Genomic DNA, 22,006 nt, shown 5'->3' on the forward strand with positions numbered 1-22,006 from the left:
ACTACATGCCTTGTACAAATTACTCTGTTTTTAAAGCTATAATTATGGTAATAGACCCAATTGCTGTCTAGTGAAGCCATAAAATGTTTCCATCTGCCTGCGTGCTCCCGGCTCCTGAGCAAAGATCTTTACCACAAAAACCAAAGCAAGTGCAGCCGGAGGTTTCCCAAGCACTGGGTCTGACTTACAGCGAGGAGCACAAAGGAGAGGAGGCTCCTAAATTGCTACAGGAACATGGGCTGCTTCCGGGGGGCCCTGGTAGTTAAAATGCCTTCGGCCTCCCTGTGTTACACAGGACGTGTCGAGTAATAGTGGTGGGACCAAACATGCAATTGAAATGCTGGGTTAGTTTAACACGAAGGGTCCAAACCATCTCATGAAAGCTAAGGGGAGCAGAACGAACCGCCTAATTCACCCAGTGCACGGGACTCGTACGTCAGTCCCATAGTGTGTGGGGTCATCTCTCTGCACGGGTAGGTCCAAGGGATGCAGGTGAGTCATTTGGGATCTAGCCAGTCCTTGCATCCAGCTTAGGAGAGCCTGACTTGTGCAGAGAGCTGCAGAGGTTTGTCATCCCAGTCAGTGTTGGTGGTGGTGGTAGAGCAACTTCCCTTGGCCATTTACCTTAACCCACCTAGTCCTGCCCGGTGCATCAACTTCAGAGGGGCGTTGTCTTCACAGAAAGCACTTTGCAGCTCTCCGGGTTTTCCTGGGATGCTGGCAGGTTATGGGACGTGCATGGTTTTGGATGCTCCACCTGCCCTGTGTCCTCCTGAGTTAAAGATCTCCATTACACTGCAGGCCAGCCCTTCTTGTTGGCATTATCTTCCACCGCTGAGCAGGCATTTTTTTACCTACCGTGTTTTCATGACTTTAGCTGGTTACTGTTCCTCCAGCCTGTCCTCTGCCCTTAAGCGGGGTGGATCGCCTGAAGTGTAGAGAACAAGGCACCCTGATGTCTGCGGTGCGAGGCTCAGGGGATCTGGGGTCCTTTCCTGCTTGTGACCATGGATCAGGCGTTTGGGCCTGGATCTGGAGAGGGAGTGAGGTACCCAATGTGACACTTGGGATGCATGAGTCCAAACTGCAGTGCTGATGCCCAGCAGCTGCTGACTTGTAGAGATACCTGAACTTCAGAGGCACCTCACTTTCTGCCCTTGAAGTTTTGCTGTTGTGCATGCCCAGAGCTGCCTCCGACTTGGCAAGACCGAACCGCTGGCTGCCAAGGTCACACCTGAGTCTGGTCGGGATCTAGACGCCAGGCTGCCAGTCCCCTGCAGGGCTCGATTTAAGAAGGCGTTCTCCGAGCGTGCCCAACGCACGCTGACAGGCTCGGGCGCTGCACACAACCCAGCAGCAGCGGCTGTGTTTGTCGAGGATGCAGCTGGAGGGAGGGGAAGGTGGCCTAGTTGTTAGAGCACTTGCCAGGGCTGTTGGAGACTGCATTACCTTGGGGTTGAGGGGGTCCCCCCAGCTCCCCACCCAGCATGCTACCTGTTTTGGATCTTGCACAATGCAGGGCCTAATGCCCAGCTCAGGGATGTGGGATCTGCTTTTGGCAAGGTAATGCAAGGAAGGCATCTAAACCCTTTTGAGGATGCAGCCCTTCGGTGCTGTGCCTCAGTTTCCCCACCTGCAGAACCAGGCTGAGGGCACTTCACAATTGCATCCCTCCTATAGTTGAGCACTTCACAGCCCTTAATCAACAAAGGATATGAACCTGCTGGAGAAGACGGCATGGTAAAAAAGCCTGCTCGTGCTGCCCTTGAACAGAGCGGGGCTTGGCCAGAAGCCTAACACGTGCTTGCCGCCAAGCCAATGCTACCCAGGAAACAGCTTTTCCCATTCTCCTTTCAGCTTGTTTGCAGGTGTCATCCCTCGAATGACAGCCATCAGCCTGGGAGGCTTCATCTTCCTCGGGACGTACGACAAGGCACGCTGCTTGCTGCTGTGAGCGGGCCCGGAGATGCCCAGGATCCAGCGTGAGGATCCACCGATCTGCTTTCAGCAAAGAGGCCTTGTACAAACAATCCTCCATCCCAGGCTGCTTGATGCGTCCCAGCAGCTGCTCCACCACCCCAACAATATTTCCTCTCGCGTGGGAGGGAACCCAACAAAAACCCTTCAATAATCCAATTTCCCTAACTTGAAATATCCCTGCCATGAAAGCAGTGAAGTCATCACAAAGCCGTGCCAAAAAAGTAACGTTATGGGGGAGTAAACAACTAATTACCTTGGCTGCAAAAGTCATTATTAGGGCTCACACAGGGAAAATGTTTCGCTAACCACAAGAGCGCGGCTGCGAAAGGATAAAACCAGGTCTCATTACTGTCCGAGACCTGGTTCAGCCCGTTGGTGCGGGTTTTGTGCCCCAAGACGAGCGAACAGAGCTGCAGCTGGTGCACTTGCAAGGCCTGGCGCAGTGATTGTCCTAGGATTTGCTCGTTTCTGATTTGAAACATTCAGTCACTGTCTGTCCCTCCAGGTGCACATAGCTGCTCTCTTGCGTGGCAACCAGGGCATTAGACTCATTAAACTCACACTTCTCCAGCAAAGGCTGTGGTTGTATTATTTTACAGCTAGCCCCGTCCAACAGTGCTGCCTAGGAAAAGACCTGCAGTACCCTTTTTATTTGCCTGCCTTTCCCTTAGCAGTGCAGGGCAAATTTGGATTTTAAACCCCGGATTGGGACACCACCGCAGAGAAACCGGGGCGCTGTGAAAAGGCAGGTGGACCCAAATGGGGTGTTGCTGGCCTCTGTGCTAAGGATCCCAGTGTGGGTCTGTTATGGGAAAGCAGCCCTTATTGCCACCAGCTAGTGGATCACCTGGGCAGATGGCATGGGACTCTGAAATCCTTAGCACAAGGACATCATTTCTGTTCAGTCAATAGCATTTTCACACTGTGATTTTTGTGTCAACTGGTTGGGCTCTGCGAGGCCCTAATGAAATGCATGGCTTGGGCTCCACTTGGTGCAGCACAAGGCAGGGTGCTGGGGCTGCTCAGCACCATGTAGTTTACCCCACTTTGGCAATGGGGGGTGGGGCAGCTCCCTTGCACAAAAGTGCTTTGTGTGTGCACCAGGGTTGTCCCAGTGGGAGTTAGTATAAGCTGTGAACACACAGCTTATACTGGGCATGGGCTTCCCCAGGCAGAGCAGCTAGTGCCTTGCAACGTGAAAATGTATTTCCATCAAATGCAGGTATTTCCACAGCATGGTTTTGCAGGAAGATGCCTACTTGGTATGGAGCCTGCAAGTAATGAGCAGGTATCCCATGCAGCGCATGGACAGGGGAGAGTACCCAAGCAGCCAGCTCAAGAGGGAGAGGCAGCATGGGTCACAGGGGAGTCATCTCCTCTTCCCCCTGCCCCGTCTAAATGTGAAGAGTAAATCTGTAGAGCTAGATTATTAAAGCCCTGATGGTCTACTGAGCTGTGTCATCTGAGCACCGCGAACGTGCCGCCTGCATGAAGGCAAACTGATCAAAAGGAGAAGTAAAACAGATCCTGAAACGAATCTCAGATTAAAACTGGAATTGCAACCAGCCCCAAGTCACTGGGGCCAGAGACTCTTAGCCCAGCATTGGAGGGGGGTCTCCATCCAGCCACTCTGTGGTCACACAAATCTTACTCTTACGATGGTTTGCTCTCCCAGGAAGTCCTCTCCCTATACCTATCTTCTGTATAAAACAGGTTAGGGAAGCTCAGAACGGGTTTGTTTGTGATCCCTTAATTATCAGCCCATGTTTTCACTGTTCCTTGTGGATCCCCCTTTTACTGTTAACCCATGTTTAATGTGACCCCTTAACTGAACCCATGCCTTTACCGTGCTAATGCAGAAGAGGTCTGCACAGAACAATGCTGACTCACCTGTGCCTAGGTAATGCTGACTCACCTGTGCCTATAGGTAATGCTGCTGACTCTCCTCCCGCCTGCAAAGGCAGGTGACGGGGGTACTTTGTGGGCCCAGAGGGTCTACCTTACTTGATCTGGCACAGGTGAAACTTTCACTTCTAGAATGAGGAAAAGGGATCTAATGGGTCTTCCTAAAAATGAAACCTTCAGTGGTAGCCCACGCAAAAAGCTCTCTGAGCTTCAACAAGATGGGAAGATTAGTATTATTCCAAAACAGGAATAAATTTGGGCAAAAAACCCCAAAAATAGTAGCTTGACCCCAGACATGAAGTTTCTAAAGGAGCCGTTTTGGCTCAGAATAATGTGTTATCACCTCAAATTCACTTTATTTGCAGGAAACATGGATTTCTTAGGGTGATATCTTTTATCGGACTTACTGCCTAGTTAACTTGGAAGATAATGAAATCTGCTGCTTGTACGAGAAAATCCATAAGCTATAGAAAAAAAAGACTACACAGTGATGTCTTCCTAAGTCTGTGCAAGAAACATAACATCATCCCAGGGGGACTCGTCATCTCCAGCCATTCAGCTAACACACAACTATATATGCAAGAAAGCTTTGGAAGTTGATGTTAGGTGGTCCAGTAAAAGATGTCTGAAGACATCCTGGCCTCTCGTATAATTTCTGGCCCATCACAGCTGCATCGTCACTCTTACACTACCACTTCAGTTGTGGGGCAGAAACACCGTAGTTTTTGGTACGCACAGAGATAAAATCCCTGCTCTCCATGCAATACTTGGCTCAGCTTTACCTCTGTTGCTGCACCCAACATCTCTACCATGGGCAGTGATGCAGTGTAACTGCCCACGCACAGTATTGATGTTCAAAGTTGTCCTCGACCGACTCTGTTCCCTACTGACCTCGTTTTTCTTTCGTGCACCCATCTGCTGACTGTGGCCAGCCAATTAAGCAATTGATGGATTAGACATTTCAAATAAAACCTTTACTGTACCATCTCAATATGATCCTGAGCTCTCCCGCTCCACATGCTATTGCTAGTACCTCTTTTGGTTCATCATACAGAATTACATCTCTTGGGTTTAACCCAACAAGCTGGGTGTTTTTTGATGAAGTTATTTCCTAATCCTTTGGATGCATTTGCAGTAGAAACGAGCAGAAAAGAGGGTAGCGACTGGTTATACTCTTTATTTATTGATTTTTTTTTTCAACCGGATCTCTCCAAAGCTCACTCTCAACAAGAACAGAAAAGCTGTAATATTATAAATGAACCTTTATTAAAGACACTTCAATGCCATTTGTTAGACACTTCAATATTTTACATGTTTTTCAATGTACAACATTGTACCAAATGTTTTTTTTTCTAATAAATAAATAACTTTGTACACAAAAGTAATACTTCCTCTTTCACATTGCCTCTCAGAAGCAGCAGATTCACATATTTAGTGGAAGTAATAACATTAAACAGTTAACGTTATCAAAAAATACATTATTCTCCAATGTTATTGTGGCAAATGTGCTTAAACGCTTGCAATGGTGATGACGTTTCTGCCAGCAAAGTTAGTTAGTTAAGTCTTTCCCATGCTGCGTGGGGATATCCCAGTAACGTTCGCTGCTACTTTCACCATTCGAGTTAGTTCTAAAAGCATATTTTTCTTCGCTTGGGAGGAAAAATACGCTGGGTTTATTGATTGTGTTTTTTTCTATTATCCATCTCTGAGACAATGAATAATGAGAAGTTGGCACTCAACATAATTAGCTACCTGCCCCAAAGTGCATATGGGTCTACAGTTAGGAACTGATACAGACAGGCAGCTGGCTTAATTATGCCTTGCTTCATAAAGGCCAGTCAAGTCATTTACAGTGAAACTTGTCTTTGCCGTCACTCCAGAGACAGATCTGTTTGGGGAGGAGGTCGGCGTCTAAGGCAGGCAGAATAGTTTGGTCGTCACTTGGGACAGCATGGACAGACGTCTTGGGCCCGGGCTCTAACGCATGTGCTGAAGTCCCGTTGATTTAACAGGTCTTTGGCACAGGCTATAAACCTTTCCTGAATGCAGACTGAAGCGATCTCCCTGCTCTGACTGCTATCGATGCCTTCTGTGACCTACTAAGCTGGCATAAGCGGCACGCTCGTTGGATCTTGTTCCAACGAAACGGCCATTGAGTTGCTTCTAAGAAAACAAAAAAAAAAGAAAGTAAAAACGACCCCCCCCAAACAAGCTCTCCCAAGAGTAGTCATCACCAAAACGTAGCAGTCTTGTACGAACAGAACTCCATTACAAGTAACTGGAAAAAAAAAAGTTGTCCCTCCACAGGTACCGACACCAACAGAAGCAGCCTTTCTATAAATAAAAAGCTTCAAATTGAAGATATAAATGACACAGGGTTGGGGGGTTTCCATTCACGAACGAACATCCAAATCATATAGCGACGTTCGGAAGTTGTTCCTTTAAGCCAGTATCAACTTAAGAGTCTTGCTTCTAAATCAGCCTATTTTGGGGTTGCTGCACAGAAATCTTTGTCCTGAAGCAGATGCTCACATGCAAAGGGGTATCGGCGATGTCGGGCCGTGTGAGTAGCTGCAGTTTCGGTGACTGGGGTCTCTTAGTCCTTCTCCCTATAACCCCATGTTAAGACGGCACCTCTCAGACCCACAAGCCCCTTTCTTTGATACCCGGGGTCACGCAAGCTTTAGTTTATGAACTGCCAGGCTGCAGTATTTAATGCCTGGCTCACTTTGGGGGGCTGGGATTATTTTCGAGCCAAATAGTCACACCTCTACCACCCGAGATGAGATGCAGGTGGACGGGGGACTAAAGTCTGGTACAACCTACTCCCTTTCCTAACCAGGGAGAAGCTGTACCAGCATGAGCACCTGTTTGTCACTGCAACAACCGAGAGTTGGAGCACGTCAACTGCACCAAAGGACTTAAAGCAAGACAACTTCTGTGTGTAGGCAAGACTTTGCTCTGAGGTTTGCTCCCGTCTCTGCCCCCAGTTTTACTGCATATCTTTTGTGGCTACTAATAATCTCTGTTTTTTTTGTGTGTGGCGGGGCGGCGCGCAGGAAGTGCGCGCTGTAGCTGGATTGTATTGTATGCCTGTGCGTTGTTCTGTTTTAATGCACTATCACAGACTATTTAACCTTTAGTTCGTCAATGCAATGCTGAATGGAATACATTTTTTTAAAATTCTCCCATAAAGAAAAGAGAAAAATCAGGTTGCAGTAGATGCACGTCTATGTATCATTTGGCTTTTGCTATTAATTCTCTTATTTAGCATTTCCTCGAAATAACAGAAGAACTCCATTTAAACCTCTTTAAGTGCAAAAGATTTCCAGAGGGCGACGGACTTTGTGCTCGTTTCCTGTAAGTTGATTTACAGGAATTGCCACTGAAAAGAGGGGCAGCGGTTATGTATTAAGGCACCCAGGATTATTTTCTCTGAACAAAAATTTAACAGCAACCTGATACTGAAAACAATATTGCCAAAAATGGTAAGATTTCACTCAGTTACCCATGCACTAAAGATTAAAATAGCCTCTGTAAAAGATATATATATACTTTGATATATATATATATATTTTTTTTTTTATAATATATATATGAAAACTCTTATGTACATTTGTATCAAATACTTTTTTTCTCTTTACACAATAATCTCTTGCATTTATGTGCTTCACATGCAAGGAATCTTTTGAATGATTCAGTACTTCTCATGGAAGTTGTAAGCTATGTACACACAGGCGCCGCTCGAATAGGAGTTTGTTCCCCACGCAAGCTCATCTCTCATACCTCATTTTGTCTTCCTTTGTCTCCGAGAGGTTGTCAGTTCAAATGTTGAGGTAGATGTAAGTAACCTATATACTCTGTGCAAAAAATAATATATTAATAGCGTGTTTGTTTGGTTGCACTTGGTAGCTTAGTCCGTTGATCTTTTTGATGGCTTAAAGTCATGAATGGAGTCGCGCGATTTGGGTCCGTATCCATTGGAAAGAAGAGCTTGCTTAGCTTGGGCTTCGCTCGGCAAGTCCAGTATCGTCGGCGAAATTTCGGGATTCCCGTTGAACTGCTTGGCGGAGCTGCCTGCAGGCGCAGCTCTGCTCGAGTGCAGGCTCTGGAGCTCTGAAGGCTTCGCGGAAGCTAGTGAGGAGCCTACAAGCAAGGGAAGACAGTGCAAGGCTGCATTAGTGGATGCTCAGCACACGGCCTCCTTCTGTAACATGTTACCCACCATCAGTAACTAAGGCCCCTGTCACACGTTAGATATGTTATGCAATTATACGGTTAATCTCGTGATTGATTTAGACTGGCTGCACATGCAAAGTAATTATCACGCCATAAAAATGAGTATCCAGCTATTAAAAAGAGCCAACCAGCTACAAAGTTAGTGCTTGGAAATGTGTAACGACTTTATAGCTGGCTTCTATCCATCTTTCAAGGTGTGGCAGGACCCACCCATCCTGTTGGTTTAGATCTGCCTTTTTGACCTGAGCAGGGTGCATACCTTGTCTGTCTGTGGGCAGCTCTTTACTTGGGCAGGAGGATGGCATCCTGTCGTGGTTGCTGGGGTAGTGGGAATTGTCTGTGTCTGTCCTCTTACTGCTGGCAATCCCATTACACTGCGGAGGATGGAGGAGGCCTTGGCTCCTGCTTGGCTCCTTGCTGCTCAAGGCGTTTGGATAGGTGCTGTTTGTAGTCTGAAGGGTCTGAGAATAGCGCTCTGGGTCCCTGGGGTAAATGCTGACATTCATGCTATCCGTGCTCCCGCTGCAGTCAGTGCAGACAACCGGCAGACCGTACCCTTTGGGGAGGGAAAGGAAAAGGCAATGATTGAAGACCAGCAGCTCGGAAGGCTTTGCCATAGTGTTCACAAGTTGGGGCAAGGAAAGACACTGCAGGGCAACCAGCCGTCTCTGCCACGGGGTCATGTCACTCTAGTCTATGTGCATATTTCTTTGACTGCGCTCCAAATGAGTCAAGTCCTGCATTTTTCTGAGTATTACAGATGCCGCAGCGTTGCTAAAAGCAGGTCCAACAGCTGGGGCTGCTTTGCCTTTCTGAGTCGTGCACTTACTTCCACTGAAGCCAGAAATAGCCTTTTTTTTTATTTCCTGTCACAGCTTACCAATAAGGGAATGAACAGGTGATGGAAATGGTCTGTAACAGCTGCCAACAGAAGAGAGGTTACCTTGGGGCTGTTTCAAAGGTGTAGCTATCCTATCGCACTGCTATCTGCAAACACTTTGCTTAGTGTTGGCAGAAGGAACCTCTGGGATGACCACAATGAAAGCAGCAGTAAGGGATAACGATGTTCCCCCCCACTTTTATCCCAGTTCATTTATTTTACACTTTTGACAGCTTTCCAGCACTTGGCTTCCCCATTTCCCCTAGAAGAACGCTTAGGGTCCTTTGCTGGTCCCGTGAGTCTTGCTCGCAGCACAAGGGAATACACAAAACATGTAAAAAAAAAAAAAAAGCAAAAGTAATTGGAAAACCCATAGAAATTGGCAGTGAGGTTGAGGGTGAAACTACTTCTCAGTGTTGATGAGTTAAAGAAATCTGCTTCATCGCCAGTCCCTTTATTTTCCCGGATGACCATTTCTAACACCTGCACTTCCCAACTGCTCTCCCATGTTGGGACTAGCACAAAAAGACTAATCCAGCTGTGTTGGTGGCTCTCGCTAGCTGCAATCTGCCTTTGGGGGGAGGTTGTTTAAAGTTGAACATTTGTCATTCTACACAGGAAGAAAGACGGACTGAATTTGCTGTATCTGCACCCAAAAACTGTACAGGCAGATAGCATCATTTCCAGCCTCAGCCCTTTCACTCGCATGCTCTTTGAATCTGTACCAACATGAAACACCTTTTCAGATTAATGAGTTGTATACCTGTTTTATCTGGAACCGGCGTTCCCTCAGCCGTGTCTTCAGGCTTCCAAGTATCTTTATTGTAGCCTATACATAGCTTTGGCTGTCTACACCCGACAGTGGGAGCTTCAACATCTGGACACCTTCCAGCATCAGTCTGACACATGCCTATAACAAACCAACCAGCTGGCTCAGGATTACAACCGTCTGCATTCTCGATCAGCAAATTTATTAGTCTTTTGATCGTGCTGCAAAGGCGGAAGTGCCAGATAATTTTGAATCCATCCTTCAAGCAGTAAATATTTTAGAAACACAGTGCAGAAAGTTTACCCATCCCATCCCATCCCATCCCAAAGTGTGGTTGGTGTTTGCCCTTGGTGCCCAAAGCTAAGGTTTGGCAGTGCTAATGGGTTCTGAATTAGAAAAGAGGTGTGAGGAAATTCTGGTGCCAAAGAACTGAACTTGAACTAGGCAAAACTACTCATTGGAGCCTGAAGACTGAACAGATATGCAATAATTTGCTCAGATGAGTGATGTTACTGCTGGCAAAGGTGCATCTTCTGGGCTGACAAAGAGACCTGTTCCTGCCTGTGCCCTAAATACAATGCAGCAGTAGAGCTTCCAGTTGCACAGATCTTTCCCACCAGTTGTGCCCCAAACAGAACAGTAGCTAGTGCTAAGAGGATAACTACCCCTTGTCACATCCAAAAATAAAATTAGACCCCAATTCATACCATTGCTCTCTATGTGCCCGTTAGGCTGTTGGCTGTTATCCACTCGAACAACCACTTCTTGTCTGTCTGAGAGTGTCCCTTGGGAAGACAGGTAGCTTGGCACGTCTGGTGGCACAATAGTCTCATCTGGAATGAGAGGTGCAAACAGTGGTGAAGCTCCAATACTACTATGCAAGGGGATGAGGCTTCAAGCACCTCAAACTTGAAGTGCCTGAACTTTTAAAAAGGGACAGCTATGCTGGGAGGCCCAGTGACTTTCAGAGAGTCTCAAGCAGCAGCTTACGTGAGCAACTTGTGCGCTCTCCGATGCCTGGGTGTTGTGCGACCAAGCCCAGCCCCTGAAATCCAGGCCCCTGGAAAGTGGCTTTAAGTCCCCCCCCTGCATTTAGGCTGGTGACTTGTGGAAATCCCGCTCCATGGAAAACAGGGACTGAAGTTTCCATGTAATTTAGGTGCTTTGGAAAGTGCCATCCAAGAACTTTCCAAGAGCATGGAGAGAGCGCGGCAGTCCGCTCGGCTGCAGGAAGCTGGCAAAGAGCAGCCCTAGCCAGCGGGTCGAAACATGCCTGCCCAGACCCCTCTTACAGGTCAGAGGGGAATCTGGAGAATACCAAATGTCATTGCTTTCTGAACTGTTGATAAAGGTGGGTTCGCTGCTCCCACCCACAGCAGATGCGTTAGAACAAATACTTTTGGGAGAGAGAAAAGACCGAAGTCCTAACTACCGAAGCCCTGGAAACTTATTATAGTTCTTCTAAGGCCACCATAAATTAGGGGTGGGGAAACACCCAGAAAGCTAAAAAATGCTACTTTCTGTCTTCTGTGAAGTTAGGCTACAGGCTTAACACGTTTAGTATCTACCCCAAGCTGGTCTTGCTTTCCAAACGCCTTCTTACCTTCCCAACAGCAAAGGCAGGAGTCATAGGGGGAAATACAGCCCTTGGACTGCCCTGGGTTATACCAGGAGCTGCTGTACCTTTTGCCAGTCCCACCCCCAGCACCTCTGCCGCAGGACAGCTCATGTCTACTGGGCGCTGAACCCCTAACTTTGCAAACCTGGCCCTATAACCATCTGAAAAGCCATCATTCAGAAAGGGTGAGGGACAAGGGCTGCAGCAGCCCAGAGTTTTTCCATGTGAAAGACGTGACCGTGCTTACAGCACTGTATCAGTCTTTCCCCGCTAGCTGTGCCCTAAGCCTATTGCACCTGTTCCTGGGACAGCAAATCCCAGAGGGGGCAGTGAGCTAATGGACAGGTGCATCCAACAACCTCGGTTCAGAGGCCTCACGCAGTGCAGGAAGTGGTCTGAGGGCCAGCCCGGGGCTCAGGTTACCCTGAATTGGTAAAGCCCTTCCCTCCTTTTGACACCAGGACTCTGGCAGCAGGGCAGTGTTTGTAGGAAGGCCAAGAGGGGCCAAGAAACATCATGCCCACTGCCCTCTGCTCCAAAGACCAGCCTCGCCGTAGGGGTGACGTGGACAGGGGGAGAAGATAGCACCCAGTTGCCAGTGTCAAATAGGCCTTTCCACTGGCAGGTCAGGGTGTTAGATGGGTTGATTCCTGGCAATGCAGGGTTACTCTGGACAGCAATTGTCGCTGTTGTATAGTCAAAGGCACCACAGAGGGTAAGGGCTGTGAGTCAGACCGCTGCAGTGACCCAGCCAAGCTGGGAAGCACAGCCCTGAGTATTTTGCAGCAGGGAGTGACCATAGCTGCTCTGGCCCCACGTAGCCTGTGGAGCAGCAGGGACGGAGCAAATGTTTGAAAGAGAAGCGATGTCTCCTATCATTGCAGTCCAACCTCAGGGCAATGTTCATCCATGCAAAGGTCCTCAGCCCCACCCGGAGCCTACCTGTGTTGGTGACACTGTATTCTTCACTCTTCTTCCTCGTTTGGTAAATGATGCACACCCAGACCAAAGAGGTCAGCACGATGCTGCATACCACGGCAATGGTGATGATGCCCACCGTGGTCCTGTCCTTCCTGCAGCCAAGAGATTGCAAGATGCTCACATGGCTGTGAGCCCGTTCGGTCCCCAGGGTGTTGGACATTTCACAGGTGTATTTCCCAGCATCCTCCAGGATGACGTTGCGAACAATCAAGAGCTGGTTGCCGGGGGTGAAGTGATGCCTTTCTGTCACTACCAGGGGCTGGTCGCCCTTCAGCCAGGTAATGCGTGGAGGCGGGCTGCCCGTGGCTTTGCACTGGAGGGCCACAGTTTCACCCACAGATGCAACATGGTCTTCCAGTGGATGAACCAAGGATGGAGTCTCTGGAGGGGGAATCACATGCAGATATTAGCGTCCAGGAGTTACTAACAAGATGATACTCTAAAGCTACCATACATAATTGAAAATGATACAATTCAGCACAGATTTGACTGCCAGTTCTGCTGTAGTTCTCTTCCTACATCCTAAAGAAGACTATTGCATAAGCCAGTTATGCTTTGATTAGGACATGGAGTAATGGCTTTCCTATACCCATAATACCCCATGGCCAAGAGCTTCCTCTCCTACTACAGATGTTCTTCTTGGGTGCAAACAGCCTGGCCTAAAGAGTTTCCCTTGATAAGAGGACTGACTTCCAAAAAAGCAGAACTATTTTTTACAGGTCTCTGGGCCTTTTAAGTAGCCTGCCACAATGGGTCAGCATCATCCCAACCCCAGTGTTTCAGCACGACCACATGGTCCTATCTGGGTGTCTACGGCATCCTAGGTTCTTTGACTAGATGTGATATCTTTCATTAGGCCAGCTGAGTAGTTGGGAAAAAAAGTTCTTAGCAAGCTTTTGGGTGCAATCACCCTTCTTAAGGACCAAGTATTCCCATATCAGTTCAAAGCGGTACTTCTGCCTGCTTTGTCCCAAGAGCACAAGAGCTGCTTACCCAGCACGGTCAGGGTGGCGTTGGCCAACACGGAGCCTGCCGAGTTCTGTGCCGTGCAGCTGTAGACACCCATGTCCTCTATCTTCACGTCCGTGATGAAGAAGACGTCGTCATCTGGCATGACGTGCATGCGGCGCTCCCGCGCTGCGGGGAAGTCGGTGCCGCCATCCTTCTGCCAGGCTATTTGTGGGGTGGGGTGTCCTTCAGCTGCACACTCCAGCCGAGCGGTCATCCCCGTGCGGCTTGTGATGTCATGGGGAGTTTTGATAAACGAAGGCAACACTGTAAGGGAAAGGCAGAGGAAGGTAAGGAACAGCCCTAAGGAAACGGGAACAGCCTTCCTGATGGCACCAGTCTTTCTGATGCTCCTACACATCCCCCTTGATGTCCTGAAGATGGATAAAGCAATTATCTACATGCAAGAGAGTATCACCTTCTCTCGCCATCCCCCTATAAGCTCCTGTGAGTGGGCACTATGCATTTCTATGGCTCCACTATGGCTGAAACCAGCCCTCTTTCAACCCACGCTTCAAAGTTCGAGAGAAAACTAGTCATCTTCCAGGCTTGACCTGGACAGGGATAAAACAAAAACCAAAGGAAATTTTTATCCAAGCCGTTTCTTCTGCCTACACCTTTTATATTTCCATTCCCAAAGGCTAAGTGGTGAAAAGCAGGCATGGAAGAAGATGGTTGCAGCTAATGGAATGGCTCCTGCTTCAGACTCTGAGATTAAGAATGCATTGAAGGACTTGCCTGGATTGGGGCTATGGCAAGGCTCCTGTGTGCTTATGGCTCAGGCCCTCCCAGAGTCCAGTGGCATATGTAGGGCTGGACGAAAGAGTTACCTACAGGGAAGAAAGGTGAATTGAGCTTCCCCCTTACCGTTCACAGTGAGACGGGCCTTGCTTGAGTAGGTGGAGCCAAAGTGGTTAGTGATGATGCACTGGTAGCGTCCCTCGTGGGTGAAGGTGACATGCCGGAGGTGCAGGATGGTGGTGTACTCCATCACCTCGCCATCCTTGGCCCGCACGTGCGCGAAGTTCTCGATCTCGGCGTTGCGCAGAATCTCATTGTCCTTCTTCCAGGCAAATGTCATGGGGGAGCTGCTGCTGCTGGCAGCCAAGCAGGTGAAGCGGATGTCCTTGCCCAGGACGGCCACTGTCGTCTCCGGCTGAATGATAATCTGGGGCTTGGGGAAATCATCTGAAAACCAATACGAGAGTTACCGTTGCAGGCTGGGAGCCCTCGCTGGCTCGGTCACGAATTCTTGCGATTCCCATCATTTAAAAATTACCGCCTAAGCACTGTTTGCAGGTGATGCAGCATTGATTTGATTAATAATGAATTCCGTATCTTCCTGCCTACAACACATACCTTCCCCCCCCTCCATAAGCTTGTGCGTGTTGTAAGTGGGGAAATAAAGTAACACTAGTTTCTGCAAACTTATGCCTCTACTAGAGGAAAGCAAAAACAAAGCTGAAAGTACTCCATAGGGAACAGCTCAGGGACCACGCTGGGCTCCCTACCTGCTGCTACTCAGTTACATACTGCCCCATACCAATATCTTCAAGGTAATATCTTTGTCACTTCATTCTGCCTTTCAAATGCAAGATGCGTATCTTATTCAGGGGTGTATTGTATGCAGGGAAAATATGGGAGCTGGAATGGGAGGCATAGCATTTCTACACAGCCACTGGTGATGGGGAAAGAAAATGGCTACAGGCAGTGTATATGCTTCTGGGAATTGGCTCCATAGTTTTATTATATGTATGCGTCTACTGGGTTCAGCACAACGAGGGACTGATCCCTGGCAGGAGCCTCTCAGTGCACTTATAATACAAAATCTTCAATCCTACTCGTACCGCATGGTCCATGCTGTGTCAAATCAAGCCACGAGGACATATCTGAACAGTTGCCGCGTGCAATCCCACCTCTAAACTCTTTGCCTTCACCGGAAATGAGTGGTGCTGGGTGCGCCGGGGGGGGTTAAAGCAATTGTTGTGACTGACATCCCTAAGGACAGCTGCTCACAAGCAAAGGGATCAAGGCACAACATGTCTACGAGCAGCAGCTGTATTTGTCTGTCACTCGTCCAAAGCAGAGACCTTTCTAAATGCCTTCTCAGCCCTGGAAGACTGTTGGTTTTAGCAGCGATCCAAACCATTTCTAATACTGGATTTATCCAGAGAGTGTAATTTGATCTCTGATTAACATTTAATTAAGCAGCCATGTCTCAGGAACTGGGGAGCACTGGTGGCTGGAGGCTTTGGCAGCCATCGGAGAGGCCAAACTTTCCTTTGGTTGGAAACACCGAGTTTCCAGTTCTGCGCTGGCGTGCCATGGGGGTAGAGTCTCTGCAGACACCTCAACAGCAGCCCCCAGGCCTGTGCTGAAGTAAGCCAGGCCTGACACTGCAAACACACGTGTGTACATCCGTGCTCTGCAATAGGTGGTGGGGACCTTTCACACGTGAGACGGGCAAGTGGTTGCAAGAGGAATAGGACCAGCGGAAAAAAAAACGCAGGGCAGACCCCGTTCACGCTCCCTTTCAGCATCCACTCTGCCGCTGCGTGGCACCGGAGAGTGGGCAAGGTGGACCTGTGGTCTGATCCAGTCAATGGCAGCTCTTGTTCTTATGCAAGTGCTGCTCTTCAGCAGAGGAAAGGGAAATCTCAGGAGCTGCTCTGCTCTCCATGAGACAGCGAGGTGCAAAGCAGTGGGACAGCTTGGAAATCCACATCAGTTAACAATGCACAGAGAGAGAGAATCAGGCCTCCTTCAACCAAGGCAGGCACAAACAGAGTGACTCTGGCTCCTCACCCCAGCACTACATTTCTGATCCAAACTTTTAACTGTTCCCATGCAAAAGCGAGGTGTGTGTCTGCACGTGTGTGGCGGGCCTGTATTTTCAGCTGGTCTGCGTTTAGCAAGCGGGTTTGCAGTCGCACTTGGCTGCAGCGGTGGCAGCAGCGGGTGTTTGGCTGAAAAGAGAGCGCTAGCTCGTGCTCCAAAGGAAAGCAAAACCCCAGAAACACACGAACGCAAGTCCAGCCGTCGGCTGCTCCATTTGATGCTGCGTAGGGGCCCACCGAAGAGGCGTCTACTCAAAAAAACCCCTCTGCCCCTGTTTTAACTTCCTGTTCTTAGATAAATGAGCTCAACGTTCCCAGCCCCAAATGCTATCACATCACCAGCAAATTAACCCCTGAAATCGTGGCCATCCGAAAGCACCGGGGCCAACGAAGTCTTCCTGCAAGTGAGCACCCTGATCTGAAGCTGAAGCCAGGATTGGCCCCTTCTGGTTGAGTGCCTGGAGCGTCAGGTAAGGCATAGCCTGGCTGCAGAGAGTGCAATGTGTGGCTTTGGTGGGAAATAAATCATAGCCAGTGATGAAGTTTTAAAAGGCAGGCTTGGGTTTGCTTTGATCACTTTGGAAAACATACAAACAGAGAAGCCCTCTCATAGTAATATGCTAGCGGCGAAAGCCAGCGAGCGTCCTCTTCGCACGACCGCAAAACACGCGGGCGGGACTTACCACACACAAAACTCTCCGGCTGCACGGCAAAAATGCTCTGACTTTTCAGTGACTCCGGGTGGGCGCAGGTCGCCACCACAAAGGGCTGCAGCTCCTTCTCCGCTAACCACTGCGGCAGCCACTTGAGCTGGCAGTCGCACAGGAAGCTGTCGCTGTTTATGTGGCTGCGGAGAGGAAAGGAGAAACCAAAGAGGCTCGTGAGAGAGGCTCTGGAAAGCTCGCCAGGTCTCCAAGCTGCTCATATCCCTCTCTCCCTCTCTCCCAGCCGGGCAGATGGAAAAGGGTCTGCAGAGGTGTCGTCTGGGAACCAAGCTGACAGAGCTAAATGTGTCACAGCTGCATAGCACTCTGTTCCTCCCAGCCCTTTATAAAGACTCACTATAAGTCTTGCAAGAGCCCTGACATCCCATCAATGAGCTGTACTCGGTCCACAGAGGCACCACGAAGGTGGTGCACGTCCATGGCAGGCTCAAGCCTGGAACCCATGAGTCCAGGTGTGCAACCTGGATCTCCAATGACCGCGCCTGCTCCTTCTCCCCTTCCCTGTGACACTGAACATCTCCACCGCCTGATGCAATTTAAGGTTTAATTTGAGGACTCTCCAATGTCATTCATTAGTTATGTACCAAGCCAGAGCCACTGTGAGCGCTAGGGCAGCCAGACTGGACATGCACCTCCCTTCCTTTTGGCTGGGGAATTCATCTGTATGTGCACCAGCTCTGCTGAGGACTTCAGGAGAGGACGTTCAGCTCTGTAAGTGTGTATGGGGTGTGCATTTTTTTGTGGCGGTCCAACAGAAACAGCAACTAATTTAAAACAAATGCCACCCCTCCACCACACACATTTATCATCATCCTACTCCCATCTTAGTGGCTGCTAAGTGCACAGCTGTTGGGAAGGCCAAGGATACTTATTTACCAGCATCAGTGACCTGAAACCATCGAAGGTGGGCTCTCGGCTATCTATCGGGTGCGCCTTCAAACTATGTAATGACTGCAGTACCGCTAAACCTACCCTTCATGCACCATGCAGGTATAACAGATTACATACGTGATTTTCTTTTTTTTTTTAAATATTCAGGGCCAAATTCTCCATTGGTGTCACACATTATAACCTGGAGGAAAACTGGCCCGTAAGCTGGCTTGCGGACTTATGAGGTACCGCCTGGAAAAGCGACTATAAAAGCTTCAGGTGCACCTCTGCAGCGGTTGTAAAAGCAATTTGGAGGAAAAGACATTTCCTTTAAAGACCTTGCTATCAGTGGAGAGCCCAGCCAAGCTTGACTGAAAGCATTAATACCCAAAGTCAAGCTGAGGTCATGAAATCTTCAGGACATGGAAAGATGACTAGAATCACAGAAAAGTGGGGCTGGAAGGGACCTCAGGAGGCCGTCTAGTCCAGCTCCCTGTTTAAGACAGGATTTTCCCAGTCTAGACCATCCCAGCCAAGTGTTAGCGCTGACTTCCCCGCTGCACGGCAGCGTTCACGGAAGCGAGCTCCCTGGGGGCTGACCTCTCATAAATCAAAGGCTTCCTCCCTATGCTGCATCAAGGGCCAGTGCAAGGATGAAATGACTGAGCAGACTCCGAAGTACGCAGCGTTCATGGGCAGCACGGAGAGTTGCAAAAACGCTGTCCCGGGGCTTTAGCTGCAGATAACGCTGAACGTCTCAGTCCCTTCGGTTCCCAGCCCCGCAGGCAAGAATTTGATGTCGACACCATCGCTTTTCAGCAACAGACTCACAAACTCTTGTCCCACATCCAGCACCACTTGAATGTGCCCAGACACTAGACTGAAGACTGACTGTTACCAGAGCATCTGATGACCCAGGAGAGCCCCGGCCACTCTGATAACATTCATATTTTCGCACCCATGGGGCGAGATGACGCACAGATCATGTTCGAACCGTGCTTATCGCCAAATGTCAGTGCAGCAGGCAGGCCCTAAACATGGCTGTAACTGAGAGGCAGGTGGTCTGCTGGGAATTAAATAGGTCACAGACCCCCGGGGAGCGGCTGGATTTCCCGACCGGAGATGAATCATAATTGCACGGATTCGAGCCCCATGGAAGAACCTGTTCCGACGATCTAATTTCAGTCGCTGCCGAGTGCAGTGTGCCCAGGACATCTGCTCTCGTGTAAAAATAACCAGTAGGGGAGGCTGGGGGCAGAGGATGAGATGGAGGGGATTTAGATTGTTTCCAGTGGCGTGTCGTCCACGTGACCAACCCACCAGCGTGAGAAAGCTTGCAGCCACTTTAGTAGCACACATGGCGCAGTTACTTACAGCTGCTTCAGGTTCTTCATCCTGGCAAAAGCGTCCGCTTGGATGGACCTGATGGCGTTATCCCCGAGGTTCCTGCAGAACAAAACCAAGCGCATTTTACTCATGAATAATGCTGTGGTGACCTCCAGAAGCCACTGTCCTTTCTCCACATCGAGGAGTGCAACAGCACTCGATAGTATGGTAGGTTCTTATTAAGGAAGTAAACCTCCAGCCTGTATTAAATCTCATAACCGCTGCCACTGGCAGGGGGTCGGACTCGATGATCCATTGAGGTCCCTTCCGACCCTAGCACCTATGAACCCTGTGGAGATCATGGCCAAAGGTTGCACAGACCACTGTTGACTATGAGTTGATGACGGACAAGAGCGAGAAGCAACAAAATGAGCAAGCAAATCCTGCCGAACGACCAGTGCCCCATCCTCTCGCTGTAACCACCTCCACCACCCACAGCCCAGGCAGCCCCTTTATCCTGAACAACCTTGAACTCCCACTGTCCTCCCTGGTCAAGGACTAATCTTTAGCAGACTGAAGTGGTAAAGTGCTTCCACTGCCTCCCAAACAGTCCTCCTGAATAAGAGCACTGCATTTGCTTGATTTATTTATACAAATGCTCAGAAAGCAGCACATGTCCAAAGCATTATTAGAACATGTCTTTGTAGGGGGTGGGGGCATGGCTCTTAATCCTAAGTAATGTGAGGAAAACAGGGCAGACTTCCAAAAGGGAGTACTTGCAAATGTTTCCCTCTGCAAAAGTTAGTAAATATTTAACTGAAAAATTCACTTGTCCCCTGAACGGGGGTTGTGCCAAATTTGGAAACTCTGCTGCATCGTTAAAGCGTGAAAACAGACGGGCATTCATCCTGCCTCAAGTATAAATCTCAGGGCAGCTGTACCCAGGACGGAGGCTCTTACAACAGCATGGAAATACATGCACGTCTGTGTGTGCACACGACTTCTGCCCTGTTTGCTGTGTATCCGTGGTCAACGTGAGCAACTCGCTGCAAGCCAGACAGAGCCCCAGTGGCTTAATTCAAAGGCAGGGAACTAACGATGAATCGCTGCTGCAGACGCCGGCCCTGGGAGCAGCAGCAAAGAATGGCTTAGCTGCGGCCAGCTCTGCGTCCTGCAAATAGCTCCAGAGCAATTCTGCTGAATGGGGCGAATCGTTTCTGCCTCACGCGCTGGCCAACTCCAACATGTGTCAGTGGGAATGGTTGGAGGAGCATTGGCTAGGAGAGCAAGGGCCGGGCTTGAAGTGCAGCTGAGCTGCAAACAGCCTGCAGAGCAGCAATGTGCGAGTCAAGGAGATATTTATCCCGGTCCAAATCAAAAAATTAAAGAGCATGCAAATTTGCCATATGTTCTATAACTTTGTTCCTGGCACAAAAAAAGGCCAAAGTTGAAGCTGACTTTTAATGAGAAGGAAGCAGCTGGCCCCCCACAAATGGACTGGCTTCTCGGTTTACAAAGACGCTATTAAATTGCTAGCAGACCTCTCAAGCAGCCACTTTTGGCAGGCCCTTTTCCAAGCTGCAAAGCATGGTAGGTTACTCACAGGTGCTCCAGGGCCTCCAAGCCCGAGAACGCTTTCTTGGCCACTGACTTGATCTTGTTTCCAAACAGAGTGCTGCAGTTTCCAAACATCCAGTGCCAGATAAACAGAAAGAAAAGGCAAAAAGAAAGAACACAATTAGCGTGGCTGTATCTGATAAAGTGTCCAGTGTAAGGCACTGGAAATCTGAACTGCACAGAGATTAAGGGCCTGAAGTATGCACGCCTTCCCCTCCTGAAATTAAATACTTTTATCTGTATTCGCATTTAATAGTGATGACAGCGGGAACCGGAATGCGCCATCTCGCATACAAAAAAGCAGGTTTGCGGCAGTGCTGGGAAATCGGCTTGTTGAGTAACAGAGGGTCCCCTGTATTCCCCGAAGAGTAGCTGCGGACAGGTTTAAGTGCAGTGACAGTCTAGCAAGAGTTTGGACTCTCCTAGGAACACCTTTCACTCCTGACCTTTCCCAGCTAGCACAAGGGGAATAATTTATTCGCCGCCGCTCGGCCTCCTAGGATCATCTGAACTATAGTGGGCATCCGAGGGCTGTTTGCAGGGGGCACATGTGCTCAGCACGTCGGGGTCCTGACCCTGCCTTGCTCTTGTAGGCACTACTCTAATTAGAGTTAAGAGTTTCAAGAGAGGAGAGAGACGAGTTGGATGGGTTTCCACCAGCCAGCGATGTGCCTACAGAGCGGCCTTCGGTGCTAAGCAGCAGCAAATTAACGGGGCTATTTGTGGAAAGCTGCTGATTGCAGTGATCCCAGCACAGCCTGATATTTCTACTGTGTCTTGGTTCTTTGCTGCTTGCAATCCAGCGGATCGCGACACTGGATTGCAATCCAGCGATCGCTGACTGGCCAGGTGGAAAGCCTGGCACGCTCAGGTGAACTGCAGGAAGGTGAGCTGCACAAAGCCACCTTCAAAGTATCTGGGAAGTTTTTGGACGAGGCGAGTATGGTTCTGCAAACAGCACCTAGCCCTCCTTTAGCAGATGGCGGACTGGCGATATGCAACACGTATCCCCCTGATGAGGTGAAGCAGGTATTACAAGACTAGTTATCCCTGCATCTTATTCTTTCGTTGAAATTTCCAGCCCTGGCAATGGCCAAAGCGTAGACCCACGCATGTTGGCAAGGTCCGGGCTCTGGACAAGAACGCACATCCTGACCCTTGCTGCATTCGTGCCCTGGGGTCCGTGGCCCCTGGGACTTTGCACCTCGGAGCAAACAGCCAGCTGTGGTTTACAGTAAAACACGAGAAACG

General features: G+C 49.2%; 2 protein-coding genes across 2 annotated transcripts in view; one reads left to right on the forward strand and one right to left on the reverse strand.

Moving 5' to 3' along the window:
- SLC25A26 (solute carrier family 25 member 26) overlaps nt 1–5,270 on the forward strand; it is a 97,647-nt gene extending 92,377 nt beyond the window's left edge. The window contains exon 10 of the mRNA XM_006271629.4: nt 1,858–5,270. Coding sequence (XP_006271691.3) covers nt 1,858–1,954 — 97 coding nt within the window. The 3' untranslated portion in view covers nt 1,955–5,270. The remainder of the gene's footprint in view (nt 1–1,857) is intronic.
- LRIG1 (leucine rich repeats and immunoglobulin like domains 1) overlaps nt 5,133–22,006 on the reverse strand; it is a 106,293-nt gene continuing 89,419 nt past the window's right edge. Inside the window, exons 10-19 of the mRNA XM_014605039.3 lie at nt 20,742–20,813; nt 19,187–19,258; nt 16,901–17,064; nt 14,248–14,568; nt 13,366–13,647; nt 12,334–12,753; nt 10,481–10,606; nt 9,768–9,914; nt 8,384–8,680; nt 5,133–8,031 (exon numbers count right to left, since the gene is read on the reverse strand). Of these exons, the coding sequence (XP_014460525.1) occupies nt 7,799–8,031; nt 8,384–8,680; nt 9,768–9,914; nt 10,481–10,606; nt 12,334–12,753; nt 13,366–13,647; nt 14,248–14,568; nt 16,901–17,064; nt 19,187–19,258; nt 20,742–20,813 (2,134 nt within the window). The 3' untranslated portion in view covers nt 5,133–7,798. The remainder of the gene's footprint in view (nt 8,032–8,383; nt 8,681–9,767; nt 9,915–10,480; nt 10,607–12,333; nt 12,754–13,365; nt 13,648–14,247; nt 14,569–16,900; nt 17,065–19,186; nt 19,259–20,741; nt 20,814–22,006) is intronic.

Source organism: Alligator mississippiensis, chromosome 12 (genome assembly GCF_030867095.1).
Source record: "Alligator mississippiensis isolate rAllMis1 chromosome 12, rAllMis1, whole genome shotgun sequence".
In the NCBI taxonomy this organism is placed as follows: Eukaryota; Metazoa; Chordata; order Crocodylia; family Alligatoridae; genus Alligator; species Alligator mississippiensis.